Genomic DNA, 15462 nt, shown 5'->3' on the forward strand with positions numbered 1-15462 from the left:
AAAGCAACGAAGTGTGAGCTTTTAACAAACGAAAATCGACAAGCTCATAGGAACATGTCTAACCTTAGCGATTTCTATATTATTAGTTCAGTTTATTATCTCATACTGCATGCTTTCGAGTTCATAAAAATAATAAAAGAAAAAAACGACAGACACACGATCTAAATATATCTACTACAAAGGCACGTTCACCTGTACTCATCGCACTAGGCGCTCAGCACTTGGAAGCTAAATCACAAAATTTTGAATTTGTTCATTCACAAGCGAGTTGAACAAACTTTTATATTTTAGTATGAACGTATGGATGTAAACAAAAGTTCATTAAAACATTTAAATGGATTTACGAGTAAACATTCGTGAAATTGTTACAGTGTATTCGTAAAGCTTTTCCTTTCTTATAATTTTTTGTAATATACGACCCCGTGCCGGAAATGCGCTTGAAAGCGAAAAACGTGTAGAAACTTAGCGCCGCTGGTGGGCGAGGTTTAACTAATCAGTTCGTTTTTCGCAATGTTAATTTGGAATATCTAAACGTCAACAGCAAATTTAGATATTGATGATATTTTATTAACGTGAAATATTTTTATTTAAGATAAGATAATGAACTCAGTACAATACTAATAACAATGAAATGGCAGAATTTCCAGCAAAAGCAGATATTGAAAAAATTTTACGTATCACAAAAATATCTATTTTTGAACTGGTATAAACACACCTTAATTAAGCAGTGAGTGACTAGAATTTAACTATAGTCTCAGCAGAAAATATATTACTTAATAATCTATAAATCTTGTTAAAGACTGAAGTCACTTTTCGGGCCATTCGGGCCTCTAGAATGTTATATAAACACTCGTTATTCTCTATCTATTTAATTATACCAGTTTATAAGATTTATACCAGTTGCTTATTCGAATCGCAATTTATATTTTAACAAATATAAGACAGCTTCTACGTGTATTTCTTTATGCCAGTCTAAGCGACTTATACCAGTTGTTTGTTCGAGAGTCAGAGAGAGCAAACTCTGTTTTAGTGCATCGAAGACAGCTAGATTCCTTCGACTAGTTTTTTTTGTATATTATAAGAATAAAAAACAACAAAATTGTATTTAAATGCATTTTTGAACATTAACATTTATTTTAAGAGAAATATGTATTAAATTTAATTAAGTTAACAATAAAAAATATATAAATTTATTGATTGCTTACATTTAAGTAGTTGTATATAATGACATACATATGTAAATATGTATGAAAAAAATACTCGTCTAATTGCAGATTTTATGTTCGAATGCGTTTTATATATCTAACAGGTAATTCAGGTAAATAAATGCATACAAAGAACAATATGGGACCGAATAGTAGTGCCAAAACTAGCCAATAGATGATGGTCAGTATGGTGAATGGATCCATGGATGGAGCGTATATAATTTTTAATAATTTCTATTTAGATTTATTTTTTATTAAAAATGTTCGGTCGCAAGTCCTGCTTATTCCCTGTTAGTACCGTTCTTTTTAATTGAATGAAAGCAGTTTTGCTAAAACTAATATCACTAGCATATACAAATTTCTGCAGCTCCAAAAAGACTGCAAGCGTCCACAATTTGTTTTTTTTTTTTTAATTTAATTAAATGTAATTTAATTTATGCGCATTTGTGCATCGTAGAAATTGTATAAGTTGAATACAGGTAACTTTAGACAAAGATTTTCAATGCAATGTGTAGTTACAGGCACGTGGTGGGACTTGACTTAGGAGCGCCACCTGAAATTAGAAATAAGAGTTAAAATTAAAATTAAAATAAATGAAATTTAAATAATTATTTCATTTCTTATACTAATTTAGAATGTGAACCCTTACTACACTACATACATACATATGCGTGTATACTTTTGTATTCAAGTGTATATAAATGCAAATTTCTGCCTGAGTTTCGGACACACCCGTTCTTGAGCAGGAACCGAAAATGACTAGCATTCACTTTGGCATTTCGATTTTATACTCACTGCGATGCCAACTTGCATACATGCATACAGACAATCATGCCTGCGTGCATATCACTTTTTTGCTGCACGCGCATACCTACATATGCATACAAGAGACTTGGGTAATTGGTACATATTTTTAATTTTTTAAATTCTTAAATGAATGACGCGCTCGATTGCAGCAAAAATAAACGCGTAAATCCACAGTCTGCAGCTATACTTAGCAGTTGTTTACTTACTCACTTTATGTCTGTTGTTTGCATTATTTTCGTGCGTTCTTTTCGGCTTTTTCAGTTGTAATAAACCAAGTTGAACTGACCAATGACCAACGACTGCTTTGTGTTATACAAAATATTCGTTACTTTCAGAGAGTTATGTAGGTGTGGAAGGTTTTCATTAAACTGATTTTAAGAACGTACGGGCGAGTGTTTAACAGCAGGCTTACGTGAGTAATAAGTAATAGCCAGCCACCTGCCACTGATCAATGATAAAATCAAACAACACGATCATTTGATCATTTACTCTTCTCAATGTTTAGTGTGTGTCTTGTAGCGCTACAGCAGGTCAACTCAGTTTTGGAGTGAGTGAGTGAGTGAAAATCACACATGAAAGTGTAACTTAAACGATTTTGAAATCTGGTAGTGATACTCCGAGATGCTGCTTGAATTATAAATGATCTGAGCCGTCATGCAGACTGTTGAAAATGAAATTTTGGGTTTTTTTTTAAAACAGTGTTTTCTAATCGTCTTCGAAATATTGGAGTTTCAATGTTTAACCCAAATACCATCTCATCCCGGTATTCCATTACAACGTCGGGACTTCGTAATTTTTTTCGGCCAAGGACTGCCATTTCTCGAGCATTTCTCAAAATTATTTGGCGAATGTTTTCTGCCGCTATATCAACAACTGCCGGGATTATTCCATTATATTTTCGTTTACATATTGAATCGAGTGTTTTCTAAAAATTCTCTAGATTATTTTTTAAAAGTCAACTTTCCGATGTTTTAATATTTATTATATTACTCAAGGCGGCGAAGAGATCATCAAAGTCAGAACAATAGGTCTTGAGTTTGAAATAGTGTAACTAATCCAACTCTATTTATACAGCTATAGAATCGACATCATCGTTTCGTGAAGTTTTTGAAAATCAGGTCCCATTTTAATTTTAGAAATTTGTTGGAAAATTTTAAATTTTGTTTGGAGATTTTTTAAATCTTCTAACGTTTGAAACCTCCAAAAGATATCTCAATAGATGTCTCAAACATAAATCTATTCTTGCATGTACCGTAGCGCAAACTTGTAAACTCTTACGTCCAATTGAGTGTTGAATAAGCATTCGAATTGCCATTAATATAAGTTACTTAACATTTATTGCTAACTTGCCAACTACTTTGTTTTTTGTATGAAAACAATAAAAACCGGATTTGTTTGTTTTTAAATAAATTCTAGATACAAGTATATAATATCAAACTTTATTGCCACTCTATGCTAAGTCACTGAGTTCGACTTTCAAGGTAATGTCTTTATTCGTGCACATACACACAGACAACCATATGCGGTTAGACACATATTATGCGTTTGGACTACATAAATTTACAGAATATTTTGCTTGTTATTAACTCGTTTCACTTTCAAACGCGTTGATGCAGGCAACATAGCTTTATAATAAAAATGAGACATTTTAACAAAATAAATCGCTTGGAGCTGACATTGGTGGATTGTATATTTTATATATAAAGGTATGTGCGAAAATGTACATAGTTGCTTACATACATATGAGAACATAACTATAATTCAGCTTTTGTTTTGTTTTGGGAACTGGTTTTGCGCGTTCCAACATTGTTTTGTTGTAATTATACACAAATTGGCTGAATTTAAACATTTAACAGCTTGTTATGTGTATATATGTATGTATGTGGGTAAGGTCCTGACATTTAGACAGTTTACTACAACATTTTTATACCCTGAACAGGGTATATTAAGTTTGTCATCAAGTTTGTAAAACCCAGAAGGAAGCGTCGGAGGGCCTATAAAGTATATATATAAATGATCAGTATGTTGAACTGAGTCGATTTAGCCAGTCGATTTTTAAGATATGGTTTTGAAATTTTGCAGATGTTATTTTCTCTTCAAGAAGCTACTCATTTGTCGGAACTGCCGATATCGGACCACTATATCATATAGCTGCCATACAAACCGAACGATCGGAATCAAGGGTTTGTATGGAAAACTTCCGCATTTTACAACATATCTTCACGAAATTTGGTGTGAGTTATTTCTCATAGAAATAATTTAATCTCCGAAAAAATTGTTCAGATCGGACCACTATATCATATAGCTGCCATACAAACTTAACGATCGGAATCAATGGCTTGTATGGAAAACTTCCGCATTTTACTACATATCTTCACGAAATTTGGTGTGAGTTATTGTTAATTGAAATAATTTAATCTCCGAAAAAATTGTTCAGATCGGTGCACTATAGCATATAGCAGCCATATAAACCGAACGATCAGAATCAAGGGCTTGTATGGAAAACTTACGCATTTGACGTGGTATCTTCCCGAAATTTGACATGGATTACTGCTTAAGATAATAATATAATCTCCGAAGAAATTAATCAGATCGTTTTTTCTTGTTAAATTTAATTTTAGCGCTTTTCTATTTTTATATGTTTGTTATGAGACTCTAAAGTAAACCAGAAATCCCTGTCAACATGTTTTTATTCACTTTAGTTTACAGACCGCGAAACATATACGAATTTGAATTAGTTGTCAAATTTGAAGCGATTAATGTAAAATTTTACTAATGGATTATCATTGGATATGCGCAAAATTTATCGATAATTGGTATGATGATTAAATGAAAATAAAACCCTCCGATCTCTGAATAAGTACAAAAAAACATCACAAGCCTCCTCTCAAGCTGTACTCAAGCAATACTTACATTATATAGAAGTAATTGTCGTTATCTTTCCGCTTCACTTCGTGATGTGTTTTGTCATTCACCCCTCCGATGTGCGGACTCATGTTGCTCTGTAGACCACTGCTCATGCCAGTCGGCATGATGCGTCCATTAAATAAATTAAGTCCACCGTTTCGCTGATTGTTTGTCAATGTGCCGTCTTTATTGTGTCCAGCGAAAAAAGTTCTAACGTTCTCCATGCTGCTTGAACAATTAGTTTGTTATTCACCGTTCTCTCACAATATGTATTATAAATTCGTGCACTTGGACGAGCCCCTGCAAAAGTAAATAAAATAAAATTAAATAATTTATTGTATTTTTTATTTGTTTATTGTTTTTTTTTACTCGGTTATTTTTAGCATTCGCTATATACGAGATTTTTAGTGTTTCTAAGCGCTACAGGTTATTTTGAGTGGGAAAAATAAACAACAAAATTATCAAAATTTTTTAGCGCTGACAAAACAAGTCTCACAGCAAGCAAATCGCTGATTTTTGATCAAGTCAATTGACTTTTTTGGACTTCAGCTGAATTTAATTTATTTTTTATATATTTTTTAATATTTTTTGGAGTGTTCGATAACGGAATTAAAAATTATTCAATTTACATATGTACATATTTAATAATTTATTTGCTTGAAAACGAAAAACCATATGTGTAGATATGCATATATACATACATATATTTAATCAAAGATAACACCCTGTAGGAAAGCGATTCAAAAGTGTTATTTTGAAAATTCGAAATTTTAATAAAATTAAAAAAAAATTCTTTTAGATATACACATTATTCAATAACCTCATTTTCATTTTTTTTTAATAGAATTAACTCTAATACTTTGTTGTAATTTTTTTATTACAATTCTTTCTATGAATATATTCAAAATACGTATTTCCCAACAATTGATATCATATTCTAATTTTACGCACAAGTTAAGTCTTATCATTTCATTATCATTGTCAGGTATGTGACTTTGCTTATCTGCATTAATGCGCCTAAATGTAGGCAACACTTCACACTTATAACTGTGGACAAGGTGGAAAAGAGAAAGCAAGGACCAGGGAACGTAATAGAAGAGCATACGAAACATTTTTTTCACCAATGTTTTCGATTTGAAAAATACATCCATATTATTAATATTAATTAATTAATATCGATATAATATTATAAATGCGAAAGTAACTCTGTCTGTCTGTTACTCTTTCACGCCTAAACGGCTGAACGGATTTTGATGAAATTTGGTATGGTGATAGATGATAACCTAGAAATGGTCATAGGCTATAAATAATCACGCCATCGTTCTTAGTGGGTAGGCAGTAGGCAGAAAACTGAATTGAATTAGTGATTTTTTTTATGGTTTTTGCTGGGAGTTTTGCTCTATCATGCCTAAACGGCTGATATTCGGCATTAGTCCGACTTAGACTTTAAAATATCTTGATTGTCAATAAACGTTTTTGGTGGAGCCAGGATTCTGTTAGCAGGTGATTTACGCCAGACTCTTCCAATTATTCCTGGATCAACTGTTATTGACGGGCTAATCGCATGCCTAAAATCATATAATTTGTGGTTTCACATAAAGAATCGCCAATTAACAACAAACATATGCGTGTTTTTGCAATAATATCAAATTGCGATTGTAGAAGCAGTTGGAAATGGTAGGGTCGCTGTTGACAACTCGATGGATTAATAACATTTCCAACAGATTTCTGTCACTTCATTGACTTGAAAGAGAAGTTTTCCTGACATGAAACCTCAATATGATAACCATAAATGACTGATTGAATGACCTATATTGGTGGTAAAAAAACAAAGATATCGATGATCTTAAAGCGACAATTTAGAATTTCGGTCCAGGAGGGTTGACACAGCTACAAACCAGGATGGCGTAGTCAATTATCCCAAACTATTTAAAATTGCCTTACTATCACCACTCACTTTACAATTAAAAGTAGTGTGAGTTGTCATCCTGCTGCGTAACCTCGAGTAATCAATATCGTCGCCGAAGCCAAGATTGGACCAACGTAATTTAATGTATACCTTGCCACAAAAACGTGTGGCCGGGTCTGCTAGTATTTTATAATTTTTTGATTTCTCTTTATTACAAATAACTGTAAAAATTAATAAAATACAATTTTCAAAAGTTTTCCTAACTTAGATTTGATAAAATTTTCGTAATCGAATGCAGAAACGCTCTTGATTTTCAATATATCTCTCAATTGATAATATTATCTTAATTGATTTGATATTTTACTTCAATATTAGGTGTTATTATCTATGTCCCCTCGAAGAACCCTAACTACGTTTAGTCTGTTGAGTCATAAGTCTCAAGTACTCAAGAAAACATAATATTTGTAAGAAGAATACTCAAAATAGTTGAAAAGTAGAGGTTAATAAAACCAAGAATATATAGGAATAAATTGATTTCGAAATTGCGTACCAATTATATTTTTTTCATGCAATTATACACTAGACTCTGTTTATTTACTTTTACACGGTGCTCTGAACTTCTCTTGTAATCTACATACCAGAGTAGATCGTCAAGGTTCTTGCACACGAAGCCTTGTATATATATATACACAAATTCTTGCCTTCAATAACTTCTGAGCGGCACCAATACTATGTTGGATTTTCTACCAATAACATACATATATACTTCTATAAACTTATATGTGTTTAAGTATGTATGCATTTTTGTTTTCATACTGTGATAACAGTTTTTTTTACACATTTCAGATGATAAGATCAATATTTATACAGTTGAAAGTAGAATAAATTCAACGCCAAACGATTTTCGCAACGCACAACTTCATTTAGGAAATTACGTATTTTTTGCCATATACACATATACATACATAAAGCAATATTATTTACTTCTAGTATATATAACATGTTAATGCAAATTATGTGTGTTTTCACAACGCTTATCACCGCTGACGCCACCAAGTAAGTGTGGGTGTCGCTATTGCTGTGGCACTGGTCTTTTGTGTATCAATTCGCGTGGCATAATGAAAAAGTCAAACAGTTAATTTATTGTTATCAAGCAGGTGCATAGTACAAATCTACAAGTATTTACTTTTGGGGGGGCGGCTACTATTGCGCACTTAACTTTAATTTAATAAATACTTTTACTTCGTATGGTGGAATTATGGTTGTAATAAATGGTTGATTTCCGTTAATGCAAAATTTCAAGTTACACTAAATATGAAAATAAACCGTTAATTTACGAAGGCTTTATCTATTCAAAGAGGTTATAGCGGGCCATTATGATTGCTTATTAGTATGCTTTTTGTGATTTGTTAAGACTCAAGCAACATAGCAATGACCACAAAGTATTATCGCTCGCTATTAAGTGACCGTGAATTTGTATTTACATATGTATATACATTCTGCGAAAATTCTAATCGAATCTTATCGGCAGCATATGAAGTATATTTCAGTGTTAATTGCTCTCTCTTATTTGTTCGGCGCTCTCGCACTTTTTTAGCTCAAATAAATATTTATAAATTTACCAAATTAAACAAAAAAATATTTAATTATTGCTTTATTATTTTTTAACAGTAAAAATCTACTCTCTCCTTAATAATAATAATAATAATAGATCTGGGTTAAGCTCTTTCATGGAGTTTATTTAACTCCAATATAAGATATGCTGCTTCGTAATTTATGAGAGAAACGTTGTAGATTTTATTTTAAGTAAGTAAGTTCAAAATATTACATTTGTATGATTCTTGATCCAAAAAGTAATAAAAAATTCAAGTTATTGCAGCAAATAAGTGCCTTTCAATTAAAATTTATTATAGTCCTCAATGAATAATAATCGAATAAAGTGTAGTGTGCGTTCATTAAAACAATGTTTGTTGTCATTGAAATTAGAATAGAAAAAAATATGTGCGACATAATGAAATCATTAGAGACACAATTATGCATATAATATATATAATTGTCATGCAAAAGTCGTTCCAAAGTACACTGAGCATTTCAGCAAACAAACATAAATCTGCATTTTATTTTTACACAAATTTGTATATAGTGGGTCATTTTTGTGGTTGAAGAGTTTGAGGTTCGAACTTTTTCAATATGAAATCGGTCATATCGTTGGGATTTTGAAGATATATAGTACTTCTATAACTCGAAGATCTCCATAATGCAAACTTTTGAACTGCCAATAGTGTTTAGAAATCAAATTGCATACAAATTTTCTTTCATAACTCAAACTTCCCTAACTCGAAGTTCTCCATAACTCTAACTCTTGAATTGGCAATAGAAATCAAATTTCATACAAATCTCCTTCCATAAATCGAACTTTTCGACCAGGGTATAATACAAAATTTAAAATTTTACTATCGAGGCAGAATTTTAAAAGAGTTCCTCTATATCGTATCGAGATTAATAACAAATAAGGTATTACACTTATTGATTGTATAAATCAAGTCACAAAGGCATGGGATACAGACTTCAAAAGCCAAACAATAGCAAACTGCAAAAAATAAAATTACAGAATACAGGTTTTAACTAATGTAGATAAAACTTTATGCGAAGTAAATAAATAAGGCTGGGTATAAACCTACATTTTACGCCTTTCTGAAAAATGTTATGTTTTAATGAAAGTTCTATAACTCGAAGTCTCTCTAACTCGAAGTTTATTTGTGGTTTATGGTGATTCGAGTTAGAGAAGTTCCACTGTATATGTATATAACTTTTCGTGGGTACATAAGCATTTTTGTTATTGGATCTCAAGCTGTGAAACACAGGGAACATATAATCGGAAAAAATTTAAAATTTCTCCTCAACCAACAGCTGATTCATTTTGTTATTGTTATTATATATATATTTTTTTAATTTTTAAGCAGGAATTATAAAAGTAAATATTTTATATATCAAGATAACAGTTAGTTAAATGCTGGATATTACTAAGGATCCTACAATAAACAGACCTGGTTTTGAAAATATCATATTTATAAAATTAAATTTCTGGAATTTAGCTGAATATTTTAAACTCAATCGCTATATTTTGATATCTTTGGGTTTCTTAAATATAGGCTATTGAATACAAGGTCCAGACAAAGTTAGATTTCTATATCATTGTTAACTTTCACAACGTAATATATAAGTACATCTTCGAAGCAGTTGACCTCATTAAAATAACATATTTAAATATAGCTATATACTATGCTATTTTTAAAAACTCAAGTTTACTTTAGAACACACGCTGTAAATTTGTAAATATTTATTTGCCGTGTGAATATTTTCACAAAATGTGTGTATACTCATATGAATAGTTGAAGGTTTCGAGTTTTATTTTAAAATGTATATACTTTCAATATACATATTTACAGCAACTTGCTAAAACATACGGTTACACTATGCTACACATTTATTTTTTTTTCTTTGCTAGTAAGTCACTAAAAAAATAGCAAAGTACCAAGCACAAAGCCACTAAATCACTATCAGCTTAATGAAATAATCACCTTATTGAATTTTTATTATTTTCTTTTTTTTTTTAAATTTTTTTCTTTGCCTGATAAAGTCACTTTGTTTTTACTGTATTTTTGTTTTCAATAATCAATAGCGCGTGCTGTGTTTTTATTATTATTTATTATTAGGTTTCCCAAACAGATTTTAGTTAGTTTATTGCTTGATTTTGTGCGCTCGCTGACTCGTTCACCGCCGCAACTGAACGGTCGCTTGTCGCGTCTGGCGCTTTTATAGTTGTCGCCGCGCACTTCTTCACCGACGCTCCGTGGCAGTATGGCGCTCAATTGATTTTTTTTACATTTTATTACTTTTATTTTAGTTTCATTTCATGTTTTCCGTTAAAACATTGCATTTAGTTTTCGATTTTGTTTTGATCGGGTTTTTATACGTACATTTTTATTTATGCTTTAGCCACTCTTTCGCTGCACAACGAAACTAAAAAGCGGCATTGTAAGGCTATATATGCAGGTAAATGTGTGCAAATGTATATAAGTTATATATCTACATATGTGCATACAGGCGTGCGTGCAGAAAACACGATATCTCCGCCACAAGACAGAGCCTACTCGCTACTTTGTGTCGTTGTTTGGTTATAATGCCATTAAACAGCTATTAAAATTTGCATACGAGTAAGTATGGATACGAGTTTATTTATTAATTTATGTACACATACTTAGATATATAAGTAGTATTTATGTACACCTTTCTACTTATGAAGAGGGCGCGCCCCCTTAAAGAAACCATAACGATCGCAAATTGTGAGCGCAAACTATGAGCACACCAAAATGCATGAGAGCATTACATTAAGAGCAAGAGCGCGCTGTGAAAATATAGCTATAATATCTAAAATGTAAATACACTGACATTTTGATAATTAAAAGTTAGTGATGTGAGAGAGCAAGTCGTATAATCCCGATTATAAGCAAAGAAATAGGCTACATTTTAATTTTTCTTAAAAACCAGACTTATAGGTTAGGGTTTTTCTTTGATTGAATTTGTCATATTGATATTTTAATTTACAGTTAAATTTTTCTCTTTTTGTTCTCAAGAAAGGCAAATTTTTAAACTATAAGTTTTTCCATCAGTTGTCTGTTGTTAGATTAACATCTCAATACCGATCATTCAAGAATAAAATTAAATTTGGTTATATTGGCATTAGTAAATACTAGTGTATTATGGATACAGTTCATTTTTACTTTATTTGTACTCCAAAAGGCAAATTTATAAAATATGAGGGGTTCCTTTATACTTCAAGAATATTTCAAGAATAAAATTAATATTTCTTTTTAATATTTAAAATTACACTAATATTCACTATGATTTGTTATAAATCTTCTTTACTTTATTTGAGATAAAAATTACCAAAATCGGGACCATCTACCTATAAAAAATAATGAAAATCGGGACTCATAAGGATGTGATCACACTGAGTGGCATAATTACTCAATTGAACAACGTCGTATTTACTCTCTCTTGACACAGTTGTTGCTCTCTGTTTATATTCATGCATAAATGCACTGCTGCTTTTATGACTCTGATGGTTTTGAAAATAAAACGTAATGTCTGCTCACATACATACATATACACATAAATATCAAGTTTTATTTTTATTTATTTTTTTTTAAATCCAATGTGGACTTTGGCCCCCAACTGTAGTGTATGCTCAAAAAAGTACTTGTAACGCTACTTGTTGAGACGGGGCAAACATAATTTAGTAAAATAATATAGTATTATTTACATATGAGTATAATGAGCAGCGCACTTAATAACATATATGTACATATATTTGTAATGAACCCCTTAGTATTGCCTTAAAACGTGATTGTGACCATAGGCAACGTGCATATTAAGTAAAAAAAAAAATAAATATTTATCAAACTCGTTGACTTCGACAGTGATACGACTTAGATTGAAGAAGCGTTTTTGTAGCACCGTTCTGTCTGCCAACTTGTGAAATGTTACACTTTGAATGGCAAATATGTAAATGCCACTTTTTTAGAAGAGCTACGACTGTTAAGGCTGCAAATATATTCGGAGTTGGAGACTCGTTGACTTCGACGGTGATTGTAGAGGTACGACTTAGATTGGAAGAGTCGGAGTTGGAGACTTTGAATTTTTACGAACATGTTCCAATCAGTTTGGCGGCAGGTTCTTAATATATGCGATCAGTATTTTTTAGAAAAATATATTTTCCCAATTGGCTACTTAGTAGTAAGTAACATAATTTGTTGCAGAAAGTTCCCTTATGTGCTTGGAAGTCCGCCAAGTTTCCGGAAAATGTTGATTGTAATTTCTCCTGCACCAAAAAATATTAAATTGCCAACTTCAGTGAATATATTTTATTGTGTTCTTCATATATTCCAGGATTCATGGAGACAAGATTGCAACACGGATCTTAAATGAAATGAACTGTTATATTTGCATAATAATTGTAAACGAAATTTAACCTTCCATTCATGCATGACGTCACGAACTAATGTATTTTTTTCAAACTCGTTTATAAAAATAAAAAAAAAAATATTTTCTAATTAACTGAGACAATATATTCTTCTTTCTCTATTGCGATGTAGACAACATTTACAGAATATTGCTATATAAATAAGAAAAAATACATTTCAATGGAAAATGTTGCTCTTAAATGATTCATTAGAAAGCTTATTCAGACAAACTATGAACATTATAATTTTAATAGTTAAATGCCGGTAAATGTTATTTATATGACGTAATTCGTTGAAATCAATTAAAATCGCTTAGATGACGATGTGGCAAATATTCTCAACAAAAAATCGAATCAACAATCTCGCATCAGTTAATATTGAATCAGTTTCTTGGCACAATGCCCATTCATACAGCATGTGGGAATCTCATGCACCTATGTGACTATGTATGTAATTACAATTCGCTGATATGAGGTGTCAAAAGTGTATCAATGCACTCTAAAATCGCAATGAAACGAAACAAATGTAAGTATGTTTGCGAATTTTCTTAATAAATGCAGCACAAGGCATTCTCCACTGAACTATAACTATTTATTTCAAAATGGCACACTCGAATTTTTAACAGTTTAGAAAGCCTAGGAATAACTATGAGTAACCCACAATTAACCATTACTGGAATGCATTGCTCTTGAAACCATATTTCGACCATTATAAAAGTGTGTAATCACAATTATGATGATTATACTCACCGAATTTCGATTTGTTGTTGCATACATTTTCCGGTGTCTGCACAGATTAGCATCACAATTGACTCGTATCATTAATGCACGAGTTTACCAAATTCATCAATATCACATTTAGAGAATTGCCAAACTCTAGTATAATTTAGTCAACCAATCTCCAACGTTCTTGTAAATCACTGCCGTCAAATATGAATTGGGAACGTGTTTTAGGCATAACCAATGCTTTTTTGGTACTCACCGGATTTCAGCTGCACAGCTTTGAGTCCAAAACACAACGGTATCACATTTCCCTGTGGAGTCTTGTAAATTTCGTGGTACTCACGCTGTTCTACATCGTCTGCATTAATCAGCACTTCATGCACTCACCACTTTTGAAGATTTTCTATGACGTGTCTCCGTTTTTCTGGCAACTAATACGCGCCCATCTGATGCTGGGAGTTAAGATCTATATATTTCGCTTGTTTTCAATGGCTGCAGTGGGACGTGCATGTAATGGTATTTCCAGCGTTTGCAACCGTGTGTTTGCGCATAAATTCAGTTTGGAGGAGGTATTTGCTTACTTCTTGGTATACTCAACATTCGGGATATCACTTTGCTTTGCTGCGTATATTGCTTATGAGATGGAATTCAAATTGCCGCCTTGGGATAATATTTTCATAAGTTTTGGATTATTTATTCCACATTTCGCGCTAGCCGGTGCCCTAAAGCTATACACACTGAATTGTTGGTTGTTGCGCGAGGAGTTGCGACAGTTGAAAGTGGGTTTGCAAGACATGCTAATGGAGCATTTAACAACCGACGTGAAAATCGTGGAAAACGGTATTGAAATGACAGCAAGTGTCAGCACCACGAATGCGTGTGTCAAGATGCCGGCGAATAATTTGCAAAAGGAATTGGCGCAATACCATGAGCGATTTGAGGAGGTAGCCGCCGAAGTGGAGCTTGTGAGCGGCGCATTGAACAAAGAAATGCTGCTGCTGTTGGTGATGAATAGCACCTGTCTGCTGGCGGGTGTTTACTCACTTGTGTACTTTCAAACCAGTTGGCACTTATTTTTCTCTCCACCTTGGAAACGTATTTTCTATGCTAGTAATATAGCTATTTATGTGCTTATCTCCTGGGATTATATCTGCTTGTGCACCAGTGTATGGTTGCTCAACAAAGTGGTGCGTGCATTAATGTCTAGTGGTTACATTTTTTTGCTTAAATTTTTCTTTCGTACACAATTTTAGAAAAATCAAATACTTGATGTTGTGCAAGTAGCTATAAAGTCGAAAACACGTTTTGAGAAGGCCGCTCGTACTCTACTAAAGGATATACGTAACGTGTTATCCATTGAGCTGCGATTGACTTTGTTCAACTTGGCGGAAGTAAACGCGTGGAGTTTAATTATGGTACGACTTAATTATCAAATAATTTCACGCTTCGAAAGAACACATTATTCATTTCTTCCTTATTTTTTAGGTGCACGTCGTCGTTGGCTTAATAATATCGCTAGTCGTCGTTTATCAATACTTGAATGATCAAATTGTTTTAATACAAGCTCAGCTGGATACTGATGACGGCGATTATTAGAATTTATTGGTTTATTGTTAGTATTATAAGGAGCACAACCCAACAATTTTAATTTCGTTGAATAAATATTAAAAACAAATTACATTTTGGAAAATCTCTTCCGCTTCCGTAGCTTCCTTTTCTTATTTTCTCTATTCAGCAAAATGTTATAGCGATGCCATATGCAATGCTTATTCTTTTAAAATTAAAAAACGAATAAAGCAAAAAATATTTTTAAAATACATTCTCATACTCAATATATTATATTGTATCTAATTTAAATATACCGCTTAATTTTTTTTTACTTCAAA

General features: G+C 32.1%; 2 protein-coding genes and 1 long non-coding RNA gene across 4 annotated transcripts; 1 reads left to right on the forward strand and 2 right to left on the reverse strand.

The window, feature by feature from the left end:
- Window positions 1–1099: 1099 nt before the first annotated feature.
- LOC105211692 (uncharacterized) lies at window positions 1100–10631 on the reverse strand. The gene is made up of 3 exons (XM_054235167.1): window positions 10410–10631; window positions 4926–5219; window positions 1100–1758 (listed from the first exon to the last, which is right to left on the reverse strand). The coding sequence occupies exons 2-3, from the start codon at window positions 5141–5143 to the stop codon at window positions 1746–1748; spliced, it is 231 nt and encodes a 76-aa protein (XP_054091142.1). The 5' UTR covers window positions 5144–5219; window positions 10410–10631; the 3' UTR covers window positions 1100–1745.
- A 1379-nt stretch (window positions 10632–12010) lies between these two features.
- On the reverse strand, window positions 12011–13976 carry LOC128922866 (uncharacterized). The gene is made up of 3 exons (XR_008472061.1): window positions 13836–13976; window positions 13604–13773; window positions 12011–12810 (listed from the first exon to the last, which is right to left on the reverse strand). It is a non-coding gene; the product is annotated as an uncharacterized LOC128922866 (long non-coding RNA).
- LOC105211693 (uncharacterized) lies at window positions 13773–15193 on the forward strand. Of its 2 annotated transcripts, XM_011183272.3 has the most exons (3): window positions 13773–14763; window positions 14830–14991; window positions 15062–15193. In XM_011183272.3, the coding sequence occupies exons 1-3, from the start codon at window positions 13786–13788 to the stop codon at window positions 15170–15172; spliced, it is 1251 nt and encodes a 416-aa protein (XP_011181574.2). In that variant the 5' UTR covers window positions 13773–13785; the 3' UTR covers window positions 15173–15193. The 2 variants fall into 2 exon arrangements, with proteins under 2 accessions (XP_011181574.2, XP_054091141.1); XM_054235166.1 differs by having other exon boundaries at window positions 14830–15120.
- Window positions 15194–15462: the final 269 nt, after the last annotated feature.

This window comes from Zeugodacus cucurbitae, chromosome 6 (assembly GCF_028554725.1).
Source record: "Zeugodacus cucurbitae isolate PBARC_wt_2022May chromosome 6, idZeuCucr1.2, whole genome shotgun sequence".
NCBI lineage: Eukaryota > Metazoa > Arthropoda > Insecta > Diptera > Tephritidae > Zeugodacus > Zeugodacus cucurbitae.